Source organism: Aedes aegypti, chromosome 2 (assembly GCF_002204515.2).
Source record: "Aedes aegypti strain LVP_AGWG chromosome 2, AaegL5.0 Primary Assembly, whole genome shotgun sequence".
Lineage (NCBI taxonomy): Eukaryota > Metazoa > Arthropoda > Insecta > Diptera > Culicidae > Aedes > Aedes aegypti.
In genome coordinates this window covers 16,905,386-16,930,164 of record NC_035108.1, presented here as the reverse complement: position 1 = coordinate 16,930,164, position 24,779 = coordinate 16,905,386, and the positions used below count along the sequence as shown (strand labels likewise).

At 39.3% G+C, this 24,779-nt stretch overlaps 1 protein-coding gene across 1 annotated transcript in view; it reads right to left on the bottom strand.

The window, feature by feature from the left end:
* LOC5563731 (kinesin-like protein Klp61F) overlaps positions 1-18,178 on the bottom strand; it is a 43,554-nt gene extending 25,376 nt beyond the window's left edge. The window contains 4 exon segments of the mRNA XM_001647972.2: positions 3,779-4,752; positions 17,244-17,399; positions 17,402-17,745; positions 17,808-18,178. Of these exon segments, the coding sequence (XP_001648022.2) occupies positions 3,779-4,752; positions 17,244-17,399; positions 17,402-17,745; positions 17,808-17,890 (1,557 nt within the window). The 5' untranslated portion in view covers positions 17,891-18,178.
* Positions 18,179-24,779: the final 6,601 nt, after the last annotated feature.

The window sequence follows — 24,779 nt, the reverse complement described above, 5'->3', positions numbered from 1 at the left end:
TTCCTTCTTTTTTTAAATAGCATGACATATCTTTGGCGTTGGCCACATTTTTGTAAAAATTTGCTATAATATTCCGGACACAATGTTACTTATGATGCAATTCCAAAAAAAGCTTTATTATATTGATAATAAATCATCGAGCTGGTTAGTAGAATACCTATAAGTAGATGAAAAAACCGAATTTAGTACTATACCATTTAATTCCACTAGAGTTTGTATCCTTTGACAGATACGCGTATTTCGACCTCAACTGTAAGGCCGTCTTCAGTGTCGTGTACTAGACTCGACTCGAGTACACGACACTGAAGACGGCCTTACAGTTGAGGTCGAAATACTCGTATCTGTCAAAGGATACAAAGGGACCGTCCATAAATGACGTAGCATTTTCACTGATTTTTTACACCCCCTCCCCCCTCGTAGCATTTTGTCACAAATGCTGATAACCCCCCCCCCCCTTGGAAAATACGTAGCATATCAAGCAACCCCCCCTACAATTATTTTATTTGTTTTCCTTAGGTTTGAAACAATATAATGGAATTCGGAAGTTCAATACATGTTTTGATATTAATTACTGACTGAACCGTAAGGATAATCAAACGAATAAATGTTTGATTTGCAGTAGCGCTCAAAAGTAATTTATTATTATTAAAATTATTAATTGAATAATTTTAAATTTAATTATAATTAATAAAAAAGTAATTTGTAAAACAGTTTTGAATGAACTTTTTCCTGTTTAAGTTGTTTGCTAAATTGTATTACTTTTGCTGTTGTTACCATGAAAAATTAGGTTACAGCTGAAGATATAAAAAAAGAAAAAATCTTTGATTGTATTGATAGGTTCAGTAACGAGTTAGGGTACAATAGATTTTATAATATGTTGAAAAGACATTTCAATACAGAGTAAGAATTAGGGCGAATGTGAAGACTAATACATTCTCAGTAAAATCGGTTTGAAGTTTAGCGGATGTAATTTTAATCCTATATTATGTTTCCGATCGATTTAATCGCATGATGCATTTTTGTAGGATCCATTACAATATTACTTTTGTAGCAAAACATTTAATTTATTTACATATTATGAAAAACATGTTAAAATAAATAAAAATCCATCATGCGCCATTCATCACAAATTTCAGCTGATGCGCCCCTCGGTTTTTCTTCTTCTTCAGTTTGACAACAGCGATTGCGCCTTTTGACCTCGTCCTTCTGGTTTGACTATCATCAGCTTCGCCGTTCTGCTACGCTCTCTCACACGAACCTTTATCACTATCGCCCTTCTGCACACTCAGTTTGAAATGCGCCCTGCTGCCACACTCAATCTCAAATGCGCCCGGTTACCGCAGGGGGGGGGGGGGCGGAAATGGGCGAAATTGACATCAAATTTCGAATCGAAAGAGAAAATCAAATGCGCCTTTATGTTTTTCTTAATTATTTCGTGAAAAACATTATTTTTAAGGAACCGATGTGCATTATATGATTAAAATTTATCAAATAAACTGTTAGATGAATAAAACTCAGTTTGTTTACATTTGTCAGTTAGGCCGTTTTTCTGGTACTGTATTGATTTAGTAATATTAGAGGATTGATTGATTAACTTCACTATCGATTCCCATACTGAAATAATCTTACACAACCTATAACGCAACAATTATATACTAAAAATAATCTTTCTTCAAATTACCGAGTTATTATGAAAATTGAATGATAGAACAATTTCGATAACACTCGAATCTGTTGTCCAGGTTTTTCCATCAAGTTTAGTTCAGGCTATTCCATCAAGAGCATTGATATATCAAAACAAATTGATGAGTTGATTGGGTGGAGATCTTCTGCAACATTGAGAGCATAATACACGGAATTAATATCTTGTTTTAATGTAATGTAATATTTGCCAGAGCAATCATGTTTTTTAAAGAAATAAGCTTTAACAGAAAATATGAATAGGACTAAAACAATGTTTTCCAAGTCTTTAAAGCCTTGATTTTTAATTAATTTATTTATCTTTCAATTTATATATTTATAAATTAATTGATTAACACATGAATATAATGTTCACATAATTATTTAAAGTGTTAAAAAAAATCTGTTTGATTGCAATACAGAAAATCAAAAATTTCTTTGAATTTTTTTAATCTTGTCATAGGAATGTGTTGAAGCTGAATCATCATCATCATCAACCCAACTTTATAAGTCAAACAAAGAAAAAAGAAGCTTGAAAAAAAATAATTACGTGTCATTTTTTTCAGCGCCTCTCATTTTACCGACGTGATTCAAAATGCTACGTCCACTAGCTACGGCCCCTCCCTCCCCCTCGTCACACATCGTCACAAATTCGTGAGACCCCCCCTCCCCCCTAAAAAGCTACGTCATTTATGGACGACCCCAAACTCTAGTGGAATTAAATTCGTTTTTTTCATCTACTTTTATTATATTGTTTTCCTTGAAAAATGAATATGAGAAGTATGCCTTATCAATAACTGACAACGGAATGTACGATCACGAGCAGTTTATCAACACCTCTTTGCTTAATGGAAGAAATTTGATCAAATTTCATGTTTTTCACAATTATGCTAAACGGCTATTATGCGAAATGGCAATTATGCCAAACGACCGTTATGCCAAATGGCATTATGCCAAATGGCATTATGCCAAACGACTGTATGCCAAACGGGGTAGACCCTGCTACCATCTGTGCTGACACTAGCAATCGGAATTTCGGGGATCTCTTTGTTTCCGAAAGCATCAGAATTTTGTGAAAATACACCAAAGATGATAGCTTGTGTTTTAGCATGAGCCCAAATGATTTTGTTAACAACATCAGAATCGTCAAACACCGATTGAACTTGAAGCTGTTGTGATATAATATGAAACGCATCCGAAACTTTCTATGCGGTTGAAGTCGATTTCTGAACCACAAAATTCATAATAGATTTTGGAATAGATACCAGTTAAGGCTAAGTAGCCTGTCATTCGTTTTGGCAACAATAATGACTTTTCAGCTTGCATTTCAAAGTGATAAAACTCAGTCTTGACTTGAAAAAATATCACTGTTCGCGCTAACATGCATGAAGTATGCTGATACTTTTTCAGCTGACTCAGTGCAAAACCAACTGATTTTCTTTGATTCGAAATCGTGAGAAGAATTAGCAACAATCATCAACGACGCGTACAAATTTCAATGACGGCCTACTTCGCCTTAAATGTTCTTGCTATAGTTTTGATATTAGCATAGCTTTTCATAGTTCTGAATATCTTTGACATCCACTATGTTCGCCAAGCAAGAAAAAGCAGGACAAAACTTGAAATATGAAAAATAAATCAGGACGTTTCAGAATAATATCAAAATCAGGACATGTCCTGCTAAATCAGGACGGATGGTAACCCCACAAGAAAATATCTATTTAATCGCTTTTCAAACGAAGCTCTCAGTAGAAGCTTTCTTGAACCAATACCAATAGGTGAACATTTCTCAAACAAAACTGACTTTTCTTGGCCGTTCTTATTACCTGGCATTACGTCCCAACTGGGACAGAGCCTGCTTCTCAGATTAGTGTTCTTATGAGCACTTCCACAGTTATTAACTGAGAGCTTTCTTTGCCGATTGACCATTTTTGCATGTGTATATCGTGCGGCAGGTACGAAGATACTATATGCCCTGGGAATCGAGAAAATTTCCTTTACGAAAAGACGACCCTCAGCATGGTCTTGCTGAACAGCTGCGCGTTTACCGCTACGGCTATCTGGGCCCCAAAAGTACATCTCAATCCCACTAACTTACATGTAAGCCATTCGTATCCTGCTGGACCGTTTCAACCACTTCGATCAGCTCCTTCGCCTGGTTGGTCAGCGCTTCCTCGGTTTTGATGTGTCGATCCAGAACGACCTTCTTCTCGGCATAACGGCGCTTGGTTTTGTGCAGGAAGCGCTTGGTCGTGGTCAACTCGTGCTTCGTGTGGCACAGCGTGTCCTCCGTACGGCGCAGCATCTCCTCCTTCTCCACCAGATTCAAGCTAACTTCCTTGAAGATCGCCTCCTTCTTGGCCAAGTCTTCCTTCAACACCTTAATCAGTACCACCTTATCGTTCAGTTCCTTCGTGGTCGATTCCGACTTGTACACCATCTCGTTGTAGGTCTCCTCTGGCAGGTAGATTCCATTCTTGTCTCTCGTGGCCAACAGCTCTCGCTTCAGACGATCAATCTCTTCCGTATATTCTTTGATGACCGTTTTCTTCGAAAGCTTCTGATTGGCCTCCGGCTTGTTCTGGATGTTCTTTGCCCGGTGAGCATACTCCAGAGTGCTCATCGTCTCCTCAAAGTCTTTATGTCCGGGCGAAACAGTCGCAATGATCGACGTTTTGGTTCGACCTCCCAACGATTCCTGCAGCAATCGGGTCAACTTCGACTCCCGATAAGGCACGTGCGGTGTCCTTTCGACCAAGGCAGTGATCACCCTTCCCAGCGTCAACAGCGACTGATTGATGTTGACCGATTCGCGGGTCCGGATTCCTTTCTCGTTGCCGGCTTTGGTGATGTTTTCACTTCCGGCCAAATCGACCAGATTCAGTTTGCCGATTTTGAGCAGCTCCTCGCCATCCATGCCGTTCTCTTTGATATGCACGATGATCGAGAAGATTGTGTGCGACCGGGACGATTGCGCATTCATCAAGGTGGATGCCGTCCGGCGACGTTCCTGACCCTTTGCCAACAGTTTGTAGACATCGTCCTTGCTGTGGACCGGAATTTCCTCCAGACCTGTGTGGAAGAGAAATGGTGAATTTTTAAATTAATTATACACAAACGCATTTGAGCTACTAGTATATCTACAAAAGGCCAAATCGGTCAAATACAATCTTACTGAAACATGGACTAGATTATCACAGAGTTTTCTATGACAAGGACGAACGCAAAACCCTTGGTGGGATTTTCAAAAAAAGTTGGCATTTTATATGTGAGGTCTTCTCTCTTAAATCCAGTGGCGTCTCGTCCTAAGGTGCACTTGGTGCACTGCACAGTCAAAGATTTCAAACTTAAAAATTTAATATATATATTATAATTCTCAATACTTCCAACATTCATAATGTGTAGTTGCTTGAAAATGTTGTTTGATTTCTTCACCTTCAATTGGTGCATCGCCTTTAGTGAACAAACCGTTTGATTCTCCCTCCCATGGTCTTGCTCAACCAGCAAGCGAAAACAGCAAAGCAAACAAGACAAACTGCCATGCGTCTCCATCGTATGGACCTATGCACGGGTTCACTATTTGACGTTTTAGCGGTGCCGTGTTATTTATGTGACCATGGCAACCAGTGAATTCGGCACCGCTCAAACGTCAAATTAGTGAACCCGTGCATTCGTCCATGGACCAATGCACGAGTTCACTAATTTGACGTTTGAGCGGTGCCATATTCACTCGTTACTATGGCCACATAAATAACACGGCACCGTTCAAACGTCAAATAGTGAACTCGTGCATTGGTCCATTGCAGAGAATGTTCATTTCAGCCGTGCAGTCTTTCTTGTGCACGAAAATAGCGTGTATGGACACAGCAGGAATGTGCATTTGTATTGGCATTTCTAGAGCAACAGTGGCGTTGTATAGGTAAAATTTGGTTCACTCCAATTTGTGCACCCGAGAGAGAAATTGCCCATGACGCTCGCATTGGTTTGCGAGAATAGAGAAAGCGCGCGCAACTGGCGTCACGACGTCTGCTGTTGGAAGAGAAAGCGTCAACGCCATACATCAGGCCTGCCCAACCTTTTTGAATCGAGGGCCAAATCTAAGAAACATTATCGCGAGGCGGGCCAAACTTTTTTTAAAACAGCAATTTTAAAATTTGGTAATAAATTCAAATCAAAATGTTAAAAATTCTTTTGGAAAAATTGCAAATGGATGAGATAATTTTGCCTTAAGTTCTGTGATAATTCTGCTCCTGATTACGGCAGAATCCAAACCAGGATTCTTTTGAAAAAATTGCCTTGAACGCTGTGAGTATGTTGTCCAGGATTTTATACAAATCATTCTCAAAATTCAATCAAACCTGTTTGAAGGATTCTGTCAGAATCTAATGTAACATTATTTGAGAATCCTTTCCTGTTTTTTTAGAAACAATTTCTTAAATTTGCGAGAATAAAGCATTGAACTCTGTGGAAAATGTTTTCTGCACTTCGTCAGAACCGAACCATATACACATTTAAAAATGTCGTTCTATAAAATGAAGAAGTCTGCTCTGCTCAGATTCTGTAAGAAATTCATTAACGATTATGTGAAGACCTTTCTTTGTGTAATCCTCCTGGGATTTCAAATAAAATCTTGCTCTACATTTTTTGTGAGAATCGTCCCCGAGTTTTCCTTGAAATTGATATGTGAATTCTGTATAAAATTTTATAGGCTATTAATTTGACTAATAATTTATAAAATTTTCTATGCTTCTGATTCAGTGAAATTCAGTTCGTTTATTACGATCTTTTCGATCGCCTTTTTTAAAACATGGTAAATTTTTGTGGTATGATACGGGACTCTCAATCAAATGGTTCTTGATTCGAATCCCGTTATAGCTTTATTCTTTTTATTTAATGTTGTAGATCTCAAACGGATGCGCGACTCATGATTCTAGGCAGGTGATTCATGATTCCGAGCAATCCAGCAACAAAAACATAACACTTGTGTTGCGTTACGGCAATCTGACTCATGATATAATGAGTTCAAATCATGGTGTATTTTCATAAGCTGAAAACACTCTGAAATCATGATATCATGAGTCATAATCTTGTTTTTGGATTCAGATTTCCACCCGTGTAACTTTAATTGACAATATTTGTTCGAAATGGATAGAACAATCAGTTTGTTTCTTGATTGCTAAGAAAGTTATTAGCAAGATTGTTGGTGTTAACTTCTCATAAAAGTTCATTATTTTTTGAAGGAAGCTTTCTAAATTATGTACACCAAGTAAATATAGAAGGATCGAAAAGCTAATATTAAGAGTCTTTAAAATAAAATAGCTTTAAATAAAAGAATCTAAAATTGTAACAATCAGTCCTGAAATGTTCTAATATCAAGTTGGTAGAGCAGCAAAAGGGCCAGTTATGAGGAAGATCTCCGAGCTCTTCGCGGGCCGTACGTTGGGCAGGCCTGCCATACATGCTTTGTGTGTATGTATGTTGCATTAGAGTGATGCAAATTTTGAAATTTTAGCTCCCCTATGCTAAAACGATTTTTATTATGGTAAATAGCATCCTTCCAAAGTTTGAAGTGATTCGGAAGAAATTTGACTGTGCACACGCCATTTGAAGTTTATATGGAGATTACTATGGAAAACGCCAATCTTTTGTGTTCAGCCCTCTATCTCTTCGTCATAACATTTTATGGAAAAGTGAATACACTCACCTCATTTGAAAACTTCCCAGCTACAACTTTGCCGAAGACCACTTTTTGATTGGACGTCAGGATAAATTGTTATTCATCATCATAAAGTTGGTTTGCATGTAGCATGCTTCACCAACTGTTCGGCAGGCAGCAGTGGTACTCCTGGCGGGAAGAATAGATCAAAGTAATCCAGGCTACTATGTTCTACAGCAAAAAAGCAGTGTTGCTCTGAAAGTAATTGATTGATCATCTCAGCATGATATAGACTTTGTTATCAATAATAACAAATTATCCTTACGTCCCATCAAAATGTGATCTTCGGCAAAGTTGTAGCTGGGAAGTTTTCACATGAGGTGAGTGTATTCACTTTTCCATAAAATGTTATGACAAAGATATAGAGGGCTGAACCCAGAGGATTGGCGTTTTCCATAGTAATCTCCATATAAACTTCAAATGGCGTGTGCACAGTCAAATATCTTCCGAATCACTTCAAATTTTGGGAGGATCATTTTCATCATAATTGACATCGTTTAAGCATAGGGGAGCAAAAACTTCAAAATTTGCATCAGTCTAATGTTGCATGGAGCTTACAGATGTCGCGCGATACTAGGCGCAATATTGATTGGAACCAAAACCAGATGTTATAAACATATTGGCCAAATTGATTATGTTTTATTTTATTATATAAACCAAATTTATGTGGCTTTGAATTGAATTATAAACTATGTGTGAATATAGCTTTTCTTGCTCAACAGACCGACAACTGATAAATTGCGGTGGGCGTAAAGTGGGTTTAAGCGTTCAACAGTCTGTCATCATTTCACTTAAAAGCATTGATGTATCAACAAAAGTATACAAGGAGATGAACCAGCGCTGGACATCGTCAAAAAGCTAAGATATCGTGATACAATTAGCTTTAAATAATAAGAACTATTAAATAGAATAACAACGTTAGGAATAATGGAGATTCGGAATTTCGCGAAAGCCACGGAATTTATCCTTCATCGCGAAATTTGGAAAATGACGCGTAAATAGTTGAATTCTGAAGGTTTATGATAATCTCCATCCAAATGGTGATATTTGCAACCAGATAGACCATATTCTGGTGGATGGCCGACATTTCTCAGATGTCATCGATGTTAGGAGTTTCAGGAGTGACTCGGATCACTACCTCGTTGTCAGTAAAATTCGAGCGCGGTTATCAACTGTAGTGAATTCAAGACCACAGCGAACAACAGCGATTCCATATCCAGCGCTTCTCAGCAGACGGTGTTACAGCTGAATACCACCAAAAGCTGGACGAGCGGATAAGTGAGGTCAATGTGAGCGAAAACCTCAACAATCTATGGGATGCAATCCATGGAGTGGTGAGTGAAACAGCGCGAGAAGTGATAGGTACTGCTCGAAGACGCCCCAGAAGCGGATGGTTTGACGAGGAGTGCCAGAGGGTGACGGATGAAAAGAACGTGGCCAGACGTCGGATGTTAGTGTCTGGTACCAGGCTGAACAGAGAGCGGTACAGGGGAGCAAGATCGGCCGAAAAGCGAATCCATCGCAGGAAGAAAAAAGAGTTTGATGAGACCGTGATAGCCGAGGCGCAAAACTGTATGGAACAGAACGATATGCGACGATTCTATGAAACTGTCAATGGCGTGCGGAGAAAGTCAGCGCCGTCTCCCGTCATGTGCAACGACCGTGAAGGTAATTTGCTGACAGATAAAACGATGGTGGCTGCCAGGTGGAAAGAGCACTTCGAAACGTTACTGAATGGAACGATAGAGCATCGGAGAACAGAATGAACATCGACAACGACGGTCAAAGCTGTGGAGCCTCCATCTCTAGATGAGGTTAAGAAGGCGATTAAAGAGCTGAAGAACAACAAGGCTGCTGGGAAGGATGAGCTCCCGGCCGAACTTCTCAAGCACGGTAGTGAGCAGCTGCATAGAATAATTCACCATATACTACTAAGGATATGGGAGGAAGAAGAACTGCCTGCTAGCTGGATGGATGGCCTCATTTGCCCTCTCTTCAAAAAAGGGCATAGATTGGAGTGCGCCAATTACCGAGGAATAACACTCCTCAATTCGGCGTACAAAATAATGTCACGTATTCTGTTCAACAGATTGAGACCGCTTGAAGAGTCCTTCGTCGGCGAATACCAAGCTGGTTTTCGTGAGGGCCGATCGACGTCGGATCAAATGTTTACCCTGCGACAGATCCTCGATCCTCGATCCTCGACTTGCAGACTCATCATCTGTTCATTGATTTCAAGGCGGCGTACGATTCAGTCAAAAGAAACGAGTTGTGGGAAATAATGATGGAACATGGCTTTCCGACGAAGCTGATTAGACTGATTCGTGCAACGTTGGAAGGATCGAAATCAAGTATACGTGTTGCGGATGAGATTTCCACATCCTTCGTAACCTTAGACGGATTGAAGCAGGGCGATGCACTTTCAAACCTATTGTTCAACATAGCGTTAGAAGGAGCAATAAGGAGAGCTTGCGTGCATAGGAATGGCACTATTATCACACGTTCGTATATGCTCCTTGGTTTTGCGGACGATATCGACCTAATCGGGGGTTTGATCGCCGAGCCGTGGAAGAGGCATACGTGCCTTTTAAAAGGGAGACAATGCGAATTGGGCTCATTATCAATACCACGAAGACAAAGTACATGGTCGCTGGTAGACATCGTGGGCCCTTAGGTGATGTTGGTAGTGAGGTGGTGAAAGGTGGTGATATATTTGAAGCAGTTGAAGAATTTGTGTACCTTGGAACTCTAGTGACTTGCGATAATGATGTTACCCGCGAGGTTAAAAGGCGTATTGCAGCTGCGAGTCGGGCTTTTTACGGACTTCGTAACCAGCTAAAGTCCCGCAGCTTACAGACGAAGACCAAACTCGCGTTGTACAAGACTCTAATTCTTCCGGTAGCTCTGTACGGCCACGAATCTTGGACGTTGAAAGAGGTCGACCGGAGAGCTTTTGGGGTCTTTGAACGTAAAGTGCTGCGAACAATACTCGGCGGTAAATTGGACAATGGCATCTGGCGGCGTCGCATGAATCACGAGTTATACCAAGTCTATAATGAAATGGATATTGTTAAGCGTATAAAACACGGCAGGTTGCGGTGGGCTGGGCATGTAGCTCGCATGTCGGAGGAACGTCAAGCTAAACTAATATTCAGCAGGGAACCAGGGAGAGGCTGTTGCCTCCGTGGAAGGCCGCGCACCAGATGGCTTTTTGCAGTTGAGGAGGATTTAAGGTCGCTTAACGTTCAGGGCGACTGGAAGCAATTGGCCCAGGACCGGGTCCAATGGAGAAGGCTTCTTCATTCGGCGTAGATTCAACGCAATAGCAAGGAATTGTTGCCCATCAAGTATCAAGTAAGTATATGATAATCTCAGAAAAGTTCAGATTTTTGATCATAAGAATGGTTTATTTATTTGTAAGCCGAGTTTCATATGAAAAAAATGTGCTAGACGTTTAGTTTCAAGTTAAACGTCTTTCTTCTTGCTTCAAATTTTGCATTGATAATATGATATTAAACTTATTATCTCAGTTCGCAAAATACGAAAAATGCTTGAAATTTACGCATATAAAGGTCATTTTTACTGTAAATATACATTTTTATGACAAATATGATCAAACTATGGGACCGCGATTAATACGCAAAATTTTTCTTTCATCTCCTTGGTATCAGCGAAATTTTGAGAATTTTCCTTGTCCCTAAACATTGTATAAGGAATCATCCAAAGTTCTTAAAACTCACAACTAGTGATTGAAACGAAGAAAACAAACAAAAAATACGTCCAATACATACAATAGTCATTTAAAAATATGCATAAAAGTTGAAAAAATAACATTTTTCTAAAAGGCCCCATCTCATTTTCCGCTAACCAGGATATCGCAAATGCGGCCTTTTCTCAAAAAGGCCTCATTTCTATATCTGACGGAAACCGAGTTGAGGCCTGTTAAACTAACATCAAAATTGAAATGTAGATTGCGAAAAACGTTCCAAATTCACTAAGTAGATGCAGGTTATACTACGGAGCGACTGCTTCTTGTATTATTTTATACAGTGGTTGTCCAAACGGCGAACATTATCGGGTTCCTGTAGACTGATGTATTTTGTATCATACTACCTAATAATACCTGTGTCAGCCTGTCTGTACTTCACAAATTATCAACAAAAACACGATTTGGTTTCAATTGCATGAAAAATAACGTTCAATTGCAATATTATTTCAATTGAACCAACATTTCCATACATTTTCTCGACGACAAACTCGCGTAGCACATACATAATGTTCATGGATGACGAAGGGTTCAATCAATCACATATTTAATCGACCGCACAAATCTTTTTTTGCTGTAGGGATCTTCATGTACTTTACTTCACTACTTAACACTCTTCTACACTTCAAATTTCTTATTTCATCATCAATTTTGAATGATTTTCAAAAGGCCACATCAGAAGATGATGAAAAAACAAGCCACAACATGAGATGAACCAGCCTAGGGCTGAAAGTCTCAATAATAAAGAAAGAAAAAAAAAAGCCACAACTAGAAGGCCTCAACACATTTTAGAGTAAACAAAGGCGTCAACTCACAGGCCTCATCAGCGTCGGCCGGCGTCTATGGGCACAAATGAAAAGGGCTGCACAGCTTTTGGTGAAATAAAAGCCTCATTTCCTTTTACTCGTTTTTTTAGCAGGATTTTTTGCTAAAATGATAGTAATTAATATTCATAGCTATAAATCAGTTTATCCATCGACTTTCGGGACGATAAAATAACAAACAATGCTTAAACTCATAATTTATATTTTATTTATTGTTTGACAAAACAAGATTGCATTTTTCTCATTATTTACTTTTTGGAGATGAGGCCTTTTGAATTGTTAGTCTTGATATGTCAACGAGCGTTATCAAGCGGAACGATATGGCTAAAATTTTGGATACAATCAACAGCGTACACAAGGATATAAGTTCACCCACGAGGAGGAAAAGGTTGGAAAACTACCATTTTTGGATCTACTTGTCACCAGGGAAGAAAGTTCATCTTACAACTTCGAAATCTATAGGAAGCCTACAAACACATGATCCACATGATGCAGACTCTACCCCCCTCAGCGAGGACGGAAAGATCAATGAACTGGAATATATCTACGAGACGGCAAGGATCAACGGATACAAGGAAAGGACGATAAAATCCATCATCGACAAAAAGGATAGACAGCAAATTCGGAGTGCTTTGACGACACTAACCCCTATCACCGAACCCATGAAGACAGTCTCCATCCCATACGACATACAAATCAGCAAACAACTCCGCCCAAAGCTAAGGAATTTCGGAATCAATTTGGTGTTTTCCAGCAGGGACAACCAACTTAAGACTTCGTTACGCTCTACCAAGGATCCGGTAAACACACCAAACAAGGCTGGTGTTTACAAAATCAGCTGTTCCCAGCAGCAGCAAGATCTACGTTGGTCAAACAAAGCGATCTCTCGAGATTAGATTCAAGGAACACTTAGCGGAAATAGGAAAAGATCAGAAGACGACAACGGGATGACATACGATATCAAATATAAGGTGGCAGAACATGTCTTTTCAGAGGGTCATACAATTACGACGGCCGATATCAAAATTTTGCGAAATATTTCTTCGCCTTGTAAACTGGATGTGGCGAAGAGTCTGGAAATTTGCAAACAGGTGCCTACGACGCTACAGAGACAATGGCAACGGCAATACATGGCTGTTCAACTTGGTACCTACTAATCGTTCCCGTGATGTACTTTTCAGCTCTTAGATTTAAAGTTTCAACAAAAGAGGGATGGAATGTACCTAACAGATATTATTTTTAAGTTTATATAAAAAATGGGTAGGGAATTACGTTGAGGTCGAAATACGCGTATCTGTCAAATACACGGGAAGGAATGTTAGTTCGAAAACCGTTGTTACTAGAGACCTTCGTCACTCGCAACTCACTAGACAACGGAGAAGCATGCTCCAGTGGCACAGCCGAGCAACCTTCCTGACGAAAAGTTTCGATGGCTGAAGCGGGTATCGAACAACTCCCCCCTACCACGATGCGCTTAACTGCACGTTAAGTACACGACACATTTAGGAAAATGTTTTACAAGAACTGTGTGACTACATACAGCAATATACTTGAAAGGACGAATGACCTTCGGGTTAAAGTCCCTCTCAAACCAACAACAACAGCAGTATACTCGATAGACCATTGTGACCCAAATTCCAGGGCGATTTGGATTACTTTCAATATTTAATTTGTTAACATTGGTGGTCGCGTCTGTTAAGGATTTGTGAGTGTTCTAAACTTAGATATACACTACCCGTCATAAATACGGACTCACTCAAATAAGTATTGCAACACTCAGCTGAATAATGAATCACCCCCGAAAAGTTTAGCATCACCTCAAAACAGGTTAATTCACATTGCTATATCTCGAGATCCTTACGACTTGGAAAGAAGCGATCTTCAGCAAAGTTGTTCAGGGGATCAAGAACATCCGGAAAGCGATCAGTTTAGTTCGCGATTTTGCCATCAGGTGGCGCTAGTGGGCATGTAAAATTGAGCATTTTGAACTAGTTCTAGCTTGTGATCCATAAGAGATAGAAAGTTCGAATCTTCGGCAAAGTTGTTCAGAAAGTCAAGGACATCAGGAAGACAGATAGTTTGGTTTGAGATTTTGCCGTTAGGTGGCGCTAGTGAGCATGTAAAACTGAGCATTTTGATCTAGTTCTAGCTTGCGATCCACAAGATATAGAAAGTTCGAGTCTTCGGTAAGTAAAGAACAGAAATAAAGTAAAGGACATCCAAATATCAAATTTTTTGGTTCCTTATTTTGCCACTAGGTTGCACTAGTACGCATATTTAATTAAATATATGAAACAAATTCTATTTTTCGAGCCAGATGAGATAGGAAGTTTGAATCTTCGGCAAAGTTGTTCGGAAAGTCAAGGGCATCCAGGAAACAGTTTACTCTGGAGGGATGACTGTACCTTAACATTATGAATTTGATAAGATAGAATTTCCAGAATGCTGTTCAGAAATCCTTTGACATTTGGAAGTTGAAGTGATTAGGGATGGAATCATATTAAATTAAAGTGATTCAGGTCTGATCAAATGTATATTCAAGTGTATCATATCTGATTCATATGCTAGTGATTCTGGTATGACTTACTCCATGTGCGAGTGACTCAGTCAGGACTCATATTCATCATATTCAAATAATTCAAGTTAGAGTCTCTTTATGGTTCAAGTTTGATTGACTTCATATCCAAGTGATTGATGTCTTATTCTGTTTATATTCATGTCTTTCGGGTTTGATTCACTTTACAGTCGACTCTCCATAACTCGATATTCAAGGGACCATCGACTTATAGAATTATCGAGTTATAGAATATATCAACGCAAAAAATCCCAAAATCGAAGAAACAAATTTCAGTATTTCCAATACATATATGATTACTTCTTTAAGAAAGCAATAATATTTTGTTGATATTATTTTACAAACAAACAAATATCCCATTTTTTTCCTTACGTATTTTTTTTTATTTTAATGTTTTAAACATTGATTACAACTTGCAAGTATTTATTCACTTCCAGACAAGAATAAGTCCAAGTTTCCCAGTATAAGAAGGATTTTAAAATGGATATCAAGTTATGGAGGGAAATTTTCCTCTCACGTGACATCGACTAATGGAGATATCGAGTTATAGAAATATCGACTTATGGAGAGCACGATATATGAGAATTTGAAGGGACCGAAAAATCGATCGAGTTATAGATTATATCGAGTTATAGAATATCAAGTTGTGGATAGTCGACTGTATATTCAAGAAATTCAGGTTTGACTTGAATATGGAGTAAACAAAAATCATGTCAAATTCACTCCATGTTCAAGTGACTCAGGATTGATTCATTTTATATTCAATAGATTCAAGTTTAGTTCTCTCCATACCCGCAAGTGTTTCACGTCAGATTCACTTTATTATTAAGTTATTCAGAATTGATTCATTTCATTTTAAAGTGATTCAGTTTGTTCCATATCCTAGTGATTCTTATCTGATTCACTCATATTCGACTGGTTTAGGTTTGATTCATTGATGTTCAAATGATTTCAAGTGATTCACTTCATTTTCAAATGTTTCAAGTTTGATTCACTTTATGTACAAGTGATTCAGGTCTGATTGATTTCATATTCAAGAGATTTAGGATTTATTTCCAGTGATTTATGATTGATTTGCTTCATATCCAAGTGATTCATGTCGGATTTGCTCCATATTCAAGTGATTCAGGTTTGATTCGCTTTATATTCAAGTGCTGCAGGTCTGAAAGTGCCTAGTTTGAAATGCTCAATTTTACATTCTCACTTGCGCCACCTAGCGGCCAAATCGCGAACTAAACTGTTTGCTTTCCTGAACCCCCTGCTGAACCCCTGAGCAACTTTGCCGAAGACCCGAACTTTCTATCTCTTATGGATCACAAGCTAGAACTTGTTCAAAATGCTCAATTTTAAATGCTCACTTGCGCCACCTAGCGGCAAAATCGCTAACTAAATTGTTCGCTTTCCGGATGTCCTTGATCCCCTGAACAACTTTGCTGAAGATCGCTTCTTTGTAAGTCGTAAGGATCTCGAGATATAGCAATGTGAAATAACCTGTTTTGAGGTGATGCTAAACTTTTCAGGGTGATTCAATATTCAGCTGTGTGTTGCAATACTTATTTGAGTGAGTCCGTATTTATGACGGGTAGTGTATGCTTAAAAATAATTCGTGTATACTTGTGTAGATTATGATTAAGGAAAGTTTGTGTTATTTTTACCCTACCTGACTAAGATGTTTTGAAACAACTTTGTCTACAATACTCTAGAAGTCTAAAACTACCTATACTTTTCCACCGCTCATGAAACCACAACTAATGGATTCTTGAAGGTCATTTTATCGGCACTCATAGCATCAAAACAAAGGCGCCACCGTGTATGGGATTAAAGGCTCAAGAATCCATCATTCAATCATTCCAATTTAAATAAATCCTCATAAAAATCTATCATTGCAGTCCAGATAGCAAGTGTAATGCAATGATAAATTTTCGTGAGCACTGCCTAAATTTTGACCAAAAAAACTGCTCTTTAATGAATGTTCGAATCCTCTGAGCAGAATCTCAAATAGAGAAACTTAAAAGTAGATGGAGTACCGTGTACCTTTTAATTCCGCTCCTAAATGCTTATCTTTGACAGATACGCGTATTTCGACTACCACTTGCAGTCTTCTTCAGTGTCAGTTACTCGTATCAGTGTCAGTTATGGATGGATACGAGTGTATGGATACGAGTAACTGACACTGAAGAAGACTGCAAGTGGTAGTCGAAATACGCGTATCTGTCAAAGATAAGCATTTAGGAGCGGAATTAAAAGGTACACGGTACTCCATCTACTTTTAAGTTTCTCTACAAAAAAACTGGTTTTAAAAAATTTGTAAAACGTTGATGGTTAATTTCCTCTTACCATTCTGACAGAATTACGGTTCTGCCAAGCAAACAAGAGTACGGCGACACTATTTTTCATAGTGGCCGTTTTAGTTATTTTAATTTCAGAACAGTTAATCAATGCTCACATACGAGCAATTTAAATTTGGGAAGTCAGCCCCAGGGGCGTTTTTTAGCAGACTGGTAAGAGTCCGCGGCCATGCCGGTCGGTCCAGGATCTTTTCGTAACGGAAATTTCCTTGACTTTCCTGGGCATAGAGTATCATAGTACCTGCACAAGATAAACGAATGCGAAAATGGCAACTTTAGCAAAGAAAGCTCTCAGTTAATAACTGTGGGAATGCTTAAGGCAGCTGAAACCTACCTTGCACAATCACGGACCCCTTCTTATTGACATCGTCGTAGATACGAATCTTGACCGTATCGTCGGTGGACAGTAAATCGCACAGTTCCTCATTATACAGCTCCAGATACGAAATGCGCATCGAAAACTCCAGCTCCGTCATCCTCAGCTCATCAACAGATGATTCAGCGCCCGTGGAATGATTCCCGTTTGGGTATCATCGTCCCATCCGGAACTCAACTCGGGCTGTTCTTCTCCCACCATGGTATAAGTCTTTCCGGTTCCCGTTTGCCCGTAAGCAAAAACCGTACAATTGAACCCGGCCAGCACTTCCTCGATGTACGGGGCGACCACAGAATGGTACACTTCATGCTGCTTCGAATGGATGTCAAATGCCCGGTCAAAAGTAAACTTCTTGGAACTCCTGGTATCGACCAACATGGGCTTCAACATCACCTCCCGAGTGGAAACAACTTCCACCACCTCCTGGGAACGAATCAACTTCTCCCTCGCATTGGTAGGCCTAAAAACCAAACACACAATCATTAATCTTGAAAACTATTCAAAATCATCCATAAAACTCACCTGACTCGCAGATAAACCTGAACATTTTGGTTGCATTTGAGCGGTTTTCCGTTGCTCGTATTCACTCCACTGCTGGCATCCATGTTTACCCTTTCCAGAGGAGGACTGCCTTTACTGAAAGCCGTTCGCGAACCGCTAGATCTTTTCCCACCCACGCCCGAAGGAGACAACAGCCTTCGATTGATAGACGAAATTATGACTTATCTCGGCGTTCCGCGGGTCACAAATTGGTTCCGATTTGGAGAACTTTTCCGGCACTAGACTGCTCTCTGCGTGTTTGGCGACGACCGTTTGGATTTTTTGATTGCTTTCGACTTTCGAGTGAAGGAAGGATGAACTCAAAATTAAAAAGCTGCGCCTCCAGGCAGGGTGGATGAACACTTTCGTTAAGTTGCGATCTCTTGATGCAACGTTGCCAAATTTTATGCCATATCGGCCAAATTAATTTTCATGTTACATTTCTAAGGGGCCAATGATGGAATTATTAACAAATCTCGCGTAACAATTCAAAAGGGCCAATCCTCAGATCGTTGACTCTGAGAAAATTCGATCTGAATATTATTCTCCACATTTGCAATTCCTATTTTTCAGTATTCAATTCTCGCGTAACTTTTCAAAACGGCCTATCTAACAATTCACACATTTCTCGCGTAACAATTCAAAAGGGCCAATCCTCAGATCGTTGACTCTGAGAAAATTCGATTTAAATATCATTCACCACATTTTCAATTCCTATTTTTCAGATTTCAAATCAATCAATGTGATTTCTTGCTAGTTGAGTGACGATTTACTGTTACTACACACTAATAATTGATTTTATTCTGAAAACTGACAAAAATGTGGAAAAAATGATGAGTTTAAATGCTTGGCCCATTCTCGATTTTCATCAAGGCATGGGCCTTTTTTATTGGCCAAAATAGAATTTTATTAGCGTGCTTGGCCCAAGGCTAGGCCTTTTCGGTTTTCAATGAATGAGCAAGAGAGAGTCATTGGCCTCTCACCATGCTAAGGCCAACGACAGTTTGCGAAATTTTCCGATTGTAGGCCTTCTTGATGGAGCGAGAACCAATCATTGGCCTTTTCGAGCGGGGGCCAATGAATGATTTGGAAAAAAGCGGTTATTGGCCGTTTTGAAAACCGAGTTTATAACGGTAAGTTTTATGATTATGTTGACAATGTTTGCATAGTTTGTGGGTGTTGGGAGATGTTATCGAATGGTATCAAAACCCGATTTGTTTACAATTTGATTATTGGCCCTTTAGAATTGTTACGCGAGATTTCGAGTAAATCGAGCTTGAAGGTTGTGAATATATATTTTGAAACTGTATCAAAATGAAACATTTTTTCCCCACTGTGTTGCTTGTAGAGGGAAGCAGTGTAATAGAGTTCAACGTATGAAATAAAATTTTGTCAATTTATTTGGAAATTACACTGAAATCTATAAAAACATCAGATAAGACGTTTTGACCAAAAATATGTACATAGGATAAATCACATAGGTCGTTCTGTTTCAACAATTGTTACATTGGACATTCATTTCTGTCATTTTGTTTCAGTTATAGTATCATCGGATATTTTGATTTGAGCACACAACAATCATGTTTTATTTCATTTTGTATCCACGTGCGTTGAACTGTTTCAACATTCAAGTTGAACTGCTCATTTTGTTGCGGTGTGATAATCGCAGGCACCAGCTGTGCTTTGTTTTTATTCATTTGAAGAAGAGACGAATGACCTTCGGTTTAAAGTCTCTCACGAACAACAACAATTTGATTCATTCAATGCTACGCCGTCACTTTTTCCCCCCCGTCTATGTGTCCTATGTAACAACGGAAGGAGGGGAAACGTTGAGCTGTATTTGGGACTTTTTGGTTTCTCACTGTTTCTCTCTCAATATTCCCCCCGTTTCAATGCTGGTTTCGCCCACACTTGTTCGTGTGTGAGTTACCCACTGCACGACGGGTGGTGACGACTGTGTTGCATTCGGCACCAGCCGTCGGCGCAAACAAGAAATAGCGGTGGGAAATGATGACGATGACGGCGCCGTCGATTGTGTTGTAGGAAACTAATGCCAAACAAATACATACAGCTTCTCCGCTCTTCGGTGAATGATTGCTCTGCAAATATATGTGCGCAAGTCGCGCATGCACGTTGCTCGTGTTGCTGCTGTGAAGCATATGTATATGCTTCATCGACCATGGATCTGAATCGGATTGATACAATAAGATCATGATGCTGAATATCATTTCCCTACATGCACTCAATACGCTGATAATCGACATTTTGTTGCGGTGTGCTAATAGACCAATCCAGTTGCCTGCGTAGTAGTGCAATGTTGACAAAATTTTCTTTGTTTGCTGTGAGAACTGTCACAACATTGCTTTTGTTTGCTGTGAGAATCCAAATATAAACAGAATTGCTGCAAAACAACCACTTCCTTGTTGGCCTGCCGTTGACCGAAAGCTCAATGACGTCAAACAAACATCGATACGTTTTCATTCTGAGGAAATCGACTTGTGTAATATTGAGTGTGCGTTGGTGTTCGTGGCAGTTTGCTTGGGGACCTCTATTGGAGACACCAGCTGTGCTTTGTTTTGATTCATTCAATCCCACGACGTCACTTCTTCCCATCCGTCTATGTGTCCTATGTAACAACAGAAGAAGGGGAAACGTTGAGCTGTATGTAGGACATTTTGCTCTCTCACTGATTCTCCCTCAATTTTCCCCCCGTTTTTATGATGGTTTCGCCCACATGATCATAAGAGAGTTTCCCACTGCATGACGTGGTGGTGGTGACGGCTGTGTTGCAATCAGCACCAGTCGTCGGTTGAAACAAGAAATTGCGGTGGGGAATGATGACGATGACGACGCCGTCCATCTTGTTGTAGGATCTCGAGAAAGGAGCCCACGTCTAACAAATACATACAGCTTCTCCTCTCTTCGGTGATTGATCGCTCTGCAAATATGTGTGAGCAAGTCGCGCATGTACGTTGCTCGTGTTGCTGCCGGGAAGCATATTTATATGCTTGATCGACCATGCATCTGAATCAGATTGATACAATGACATCATGATGCTCAATCATGTGCTCAATATCATTCCCCTATATGCACGCAATGCGATAATAATATGAAAAGAGATGTTGCAGCTGATCCAATCCAGCGAAACGGTAAAACATGGTTTGGCAAAAAGACCAAAATACAGTTTTGTAAAACTCATTCTCTTTTTGTCACTTGAGCGTTTTCAATTTTGCGAGGCAATGCGACTCTGAATATATCGACTGAAATGATTGAGAAGCAGTTATTATGGCATTCTATGCATCTAAGTAGTGTCTCAGACACATCAAGGCATGGGCCTTTTTTATTGGCCAAAATAGAATTTTATTAGCGTGCTTGGCCCAAGGCTAGGCCTTTTCGGTTTTCAATGAATGAGCAAGAGAGAGTCATTGGCCTCTCACCATGCTAAGGCCAATGACAGTTTGCGCAATTTTCCGATTGTAGGCCCTCTTGATGGAGCGAGAACCAATCATTGGCCTTTTCGAGTGGGGCCAATGAATGATTTGGAAAAAAGCGGTTATTGGCCGTTTTGAAAACCGAGTTTATAACGGTAAGTTTTATGATTATGTTGACAATGTTTGCATAGTTTGTGGGTGTTGGGAGATGCTATCGAATGGTATCAAAACCCGATTTGTTTACAATTTGATCATTGGCCCTTTAGAACTGTTACGCAAGAAATCGGGTTTTGATCAGGCTTTATTTTGGGTTTATTCACAAATTTTATAACGTTAGAGGGGGTGGGTGTCCTACACTGAGAACAGCGTTGCGGTTGAAAATACTATATCAGAGGGTTAAATTAAATACACAACGCCACTTGATTTGTGCAGACTAAATTCGCATTTATTTAGAATATATTGTGCGTTCAATTTTACCATGGCACCATTTGTATAGTAAAAATTACAATATCATGGTTAAAAACTTGCAGCAGACTAGAATCGAACCGAGGATCTGGCGATTGTCAAGCGCGAACGCTAGCCGCTCGGCTATCGACGCGGTTGGATTGAGAAGGAACAAAACGCAAATAAAAAGCGTTCATGATAGCTCAATCGTAGTTGGAATAGTAAATTTAAAAAAACCGTTCATGGTTCTTATTACTGCAACGCTTGTTTCAGTGTACGGATGTTACAGCAAAATATGTTACAGAGGAATGGATGGGTGTCAGAAAGTACCATTTTTGGCGTAAAGAAATAGGCCAGGAGAAGTGGTTCACCTACACGGAGAACTTCGAAAATACTAATTGGCTTGTTTAGGGGTATCCTGTTTTTCACCTATTCTGATTCTACGTTAAAAACTGAGCCAGAATCCAAAGTTTCATAATTTTCCGTGCCCTGGAACTATTTTTAAAACAAATTTGAATTTAGTATGGAAATCGCGTTTGAATCACCCCTCGGAAAGTTTTACTTCGGGACGAGCTGTCATTATGTAAATTGAAATGTCATTGAGTCGACGGAATGAAATCTTTTTTAATCGTTTACTGTATCAAAATTCATATATTAAAGCGCAATAAAATCGTGTTACACTTAGAAAAATGTGCTCTTTCGATCAAGCTACAAAAAACTGTGAATTTTTCATCACTAAACAAGCCAATTAGGGTGTTAATTATTACAGTCGTTGCATTTTTTAATTTTATGCATTGCCCAGCATATGAAATATGCACCATCAACATATGTTTTATACTTCACCATGCATTTTAGAAAATTATTATATGCAATGCTTTTCGACTGTTATTGGCAACACATGGGACTTGGCCATTTTCTTTTACAGTTTGAACTCTTGCTGCTCGCGTCGAAAACAAAATATGGCTACTTATTCGAGATTTTTTCGTAGAATCGATGGTGATACGATAGATCGATGATTCTAAGAGTCCAGGGTAAGTAAGTAAGAAAAACTACAGTAAATAATAAGAGACCATGTAGGAAGAATTGGATTCATTTCAGCCTTCCGGATGTGATCATCAAGCTAAACGAAGTAGATGCTCCCGAGGATGTTAGCGGATTTTATCTTCTACTCTACAAATCACCCTTGACTGGCAAATTAAACTAATTGGCGATTCCAGAGGAAGGTCCACCAATGCCCTTGTATACCGGGAAGCGAGCCGAAAGGTATTTAATACTCACCGGGACTCTGTTAAGGATTCCGTTCCGATTACACCTAGGATACACTCATGCAACTTATGTAACGTCGGAACACTGTATTGTCGTAGGACTCAAAAAGCGATAGTATACTGATATTTAACGAAATAAATATGATTTTTTTAAAAAAAATTTTTTTTACTTTACGTGATTTTTATGTTCCTGGCTTTCGATTTTAAATGTAAACAAAAATAGCGGCAACTAAATTAAATTGCCCCATTATGCATTATCATTCTTAAATATAATTTATACTTTGAAAGAATCCAGCTTTTTACGAGCGCTAATGGCTGCCGCAAACAGGTTCGCTTTCTGGTAGGGACATTCCGATTTGACGTTTAGCTTGGGTCCGTTCAATAGAAAACGACCCAAGCCAAACGTCAATTCGACATGTCCCTACCAGAAAACGAGCCTGTTTGCGGCAGCCATTATCGCTTTTAAAAACCTGGATAAAAGAAAGATATGCATCTCATGGGGTGAATGGACCGAATATGATTTTAGTATGAGTTTTAAGCATCTTAGAATTTATTTATTTAAGCGTGTAGCTTGGCGTGTAGAGTGAATTTATAGCAGAGAAAAAGTAAATTTTGTATGAAATTTGACAGAAAAATGAATGACAAGTTCTTCCACTTCTCCTGGCCTGTATGTGAATGAACTCTTTGCTCATCTTGATCTGATAGATGTCCTGTTCCATCTATCAGATCAAGATGAGCAAATCAGATCAAGATGGAACAAACTCGTACGCTCACAACAATTACTATAAAAAAAATAATCATTAACTCGTGTATTGGCCTCGAACAAACAGACCTCACACCAAGGGGTGGATCACTTCTGATGCATCTGATGAATCGGAATAATTTCATGCATTTAAATGCACGTAAATGCACACTCGACAAATTTGCAATGCATGGCTTGCTCCAACAATTGGTTGTTGTTTTGTCGAAGTGTCAAACTCGTTTTTCCATACTCACACAAAAATGGTTGACCAGTAGAACTAAATTACCTGTCAACTAATTTAAGAGCCGAATATCGGCATTCGGATAACGGCATCATCAAAAAGGGTTAAATCTCTTCGTGGATAGTAAGGTTGATGAAAAGGTGGACTTCAGGTACGGGGAAGTGCAGTTTTATGTATGTTATAAGTAGGACTGTATCCGGAAGTGACTGTTTTACGTGCTTTATGACCCTAGTGATCCAATACCGGTACATCTCGCCAGCCTAATGATTGGTTGGCCACTTGCTGGCATTTTTGAACAGGATTATTGCATTAGTCCTATGCCTCAAGTAGCAACTCAATAATCACGAAACATTTCTGTATGAGTAGGTCAAAGAAATATTAATGGAAAGTACAATGCAATGTTTCCTGATTCAACAGATTTTTCACAAGGAGGAAAAATTGGTATATCAACGTCTTGTTTTTAACTTGGGAAACCACGGAAGGTTGACTTGCTGAAAGGTGCTCTTTTCAGCGAGTTTTCTACATGGCCGGGAGTCAGCGGATCCCTGGTTGTGAAATGTGGCGTTAAATGGGTCTAGACCTTGATCTAGCTTATCGTACTCTACTTGTCCTCTATCGAAATTGAAGGCAATAAAACAAACTATGAGGACAAATAATTATCAAAGTGTTTGTTGCTATATTTCCACTTAGATTTTGATTGAAACGCTTGATGCAGACTTCCATCCGTCACCAGTAAAGCACAGACTGTGGGTTTTTCTGGAAAGCTTTTCGGGTTACTCCTTTTTCTAAATAGCACTGTAATCTGAAACTTGATGCCTCACAAACCTCTGG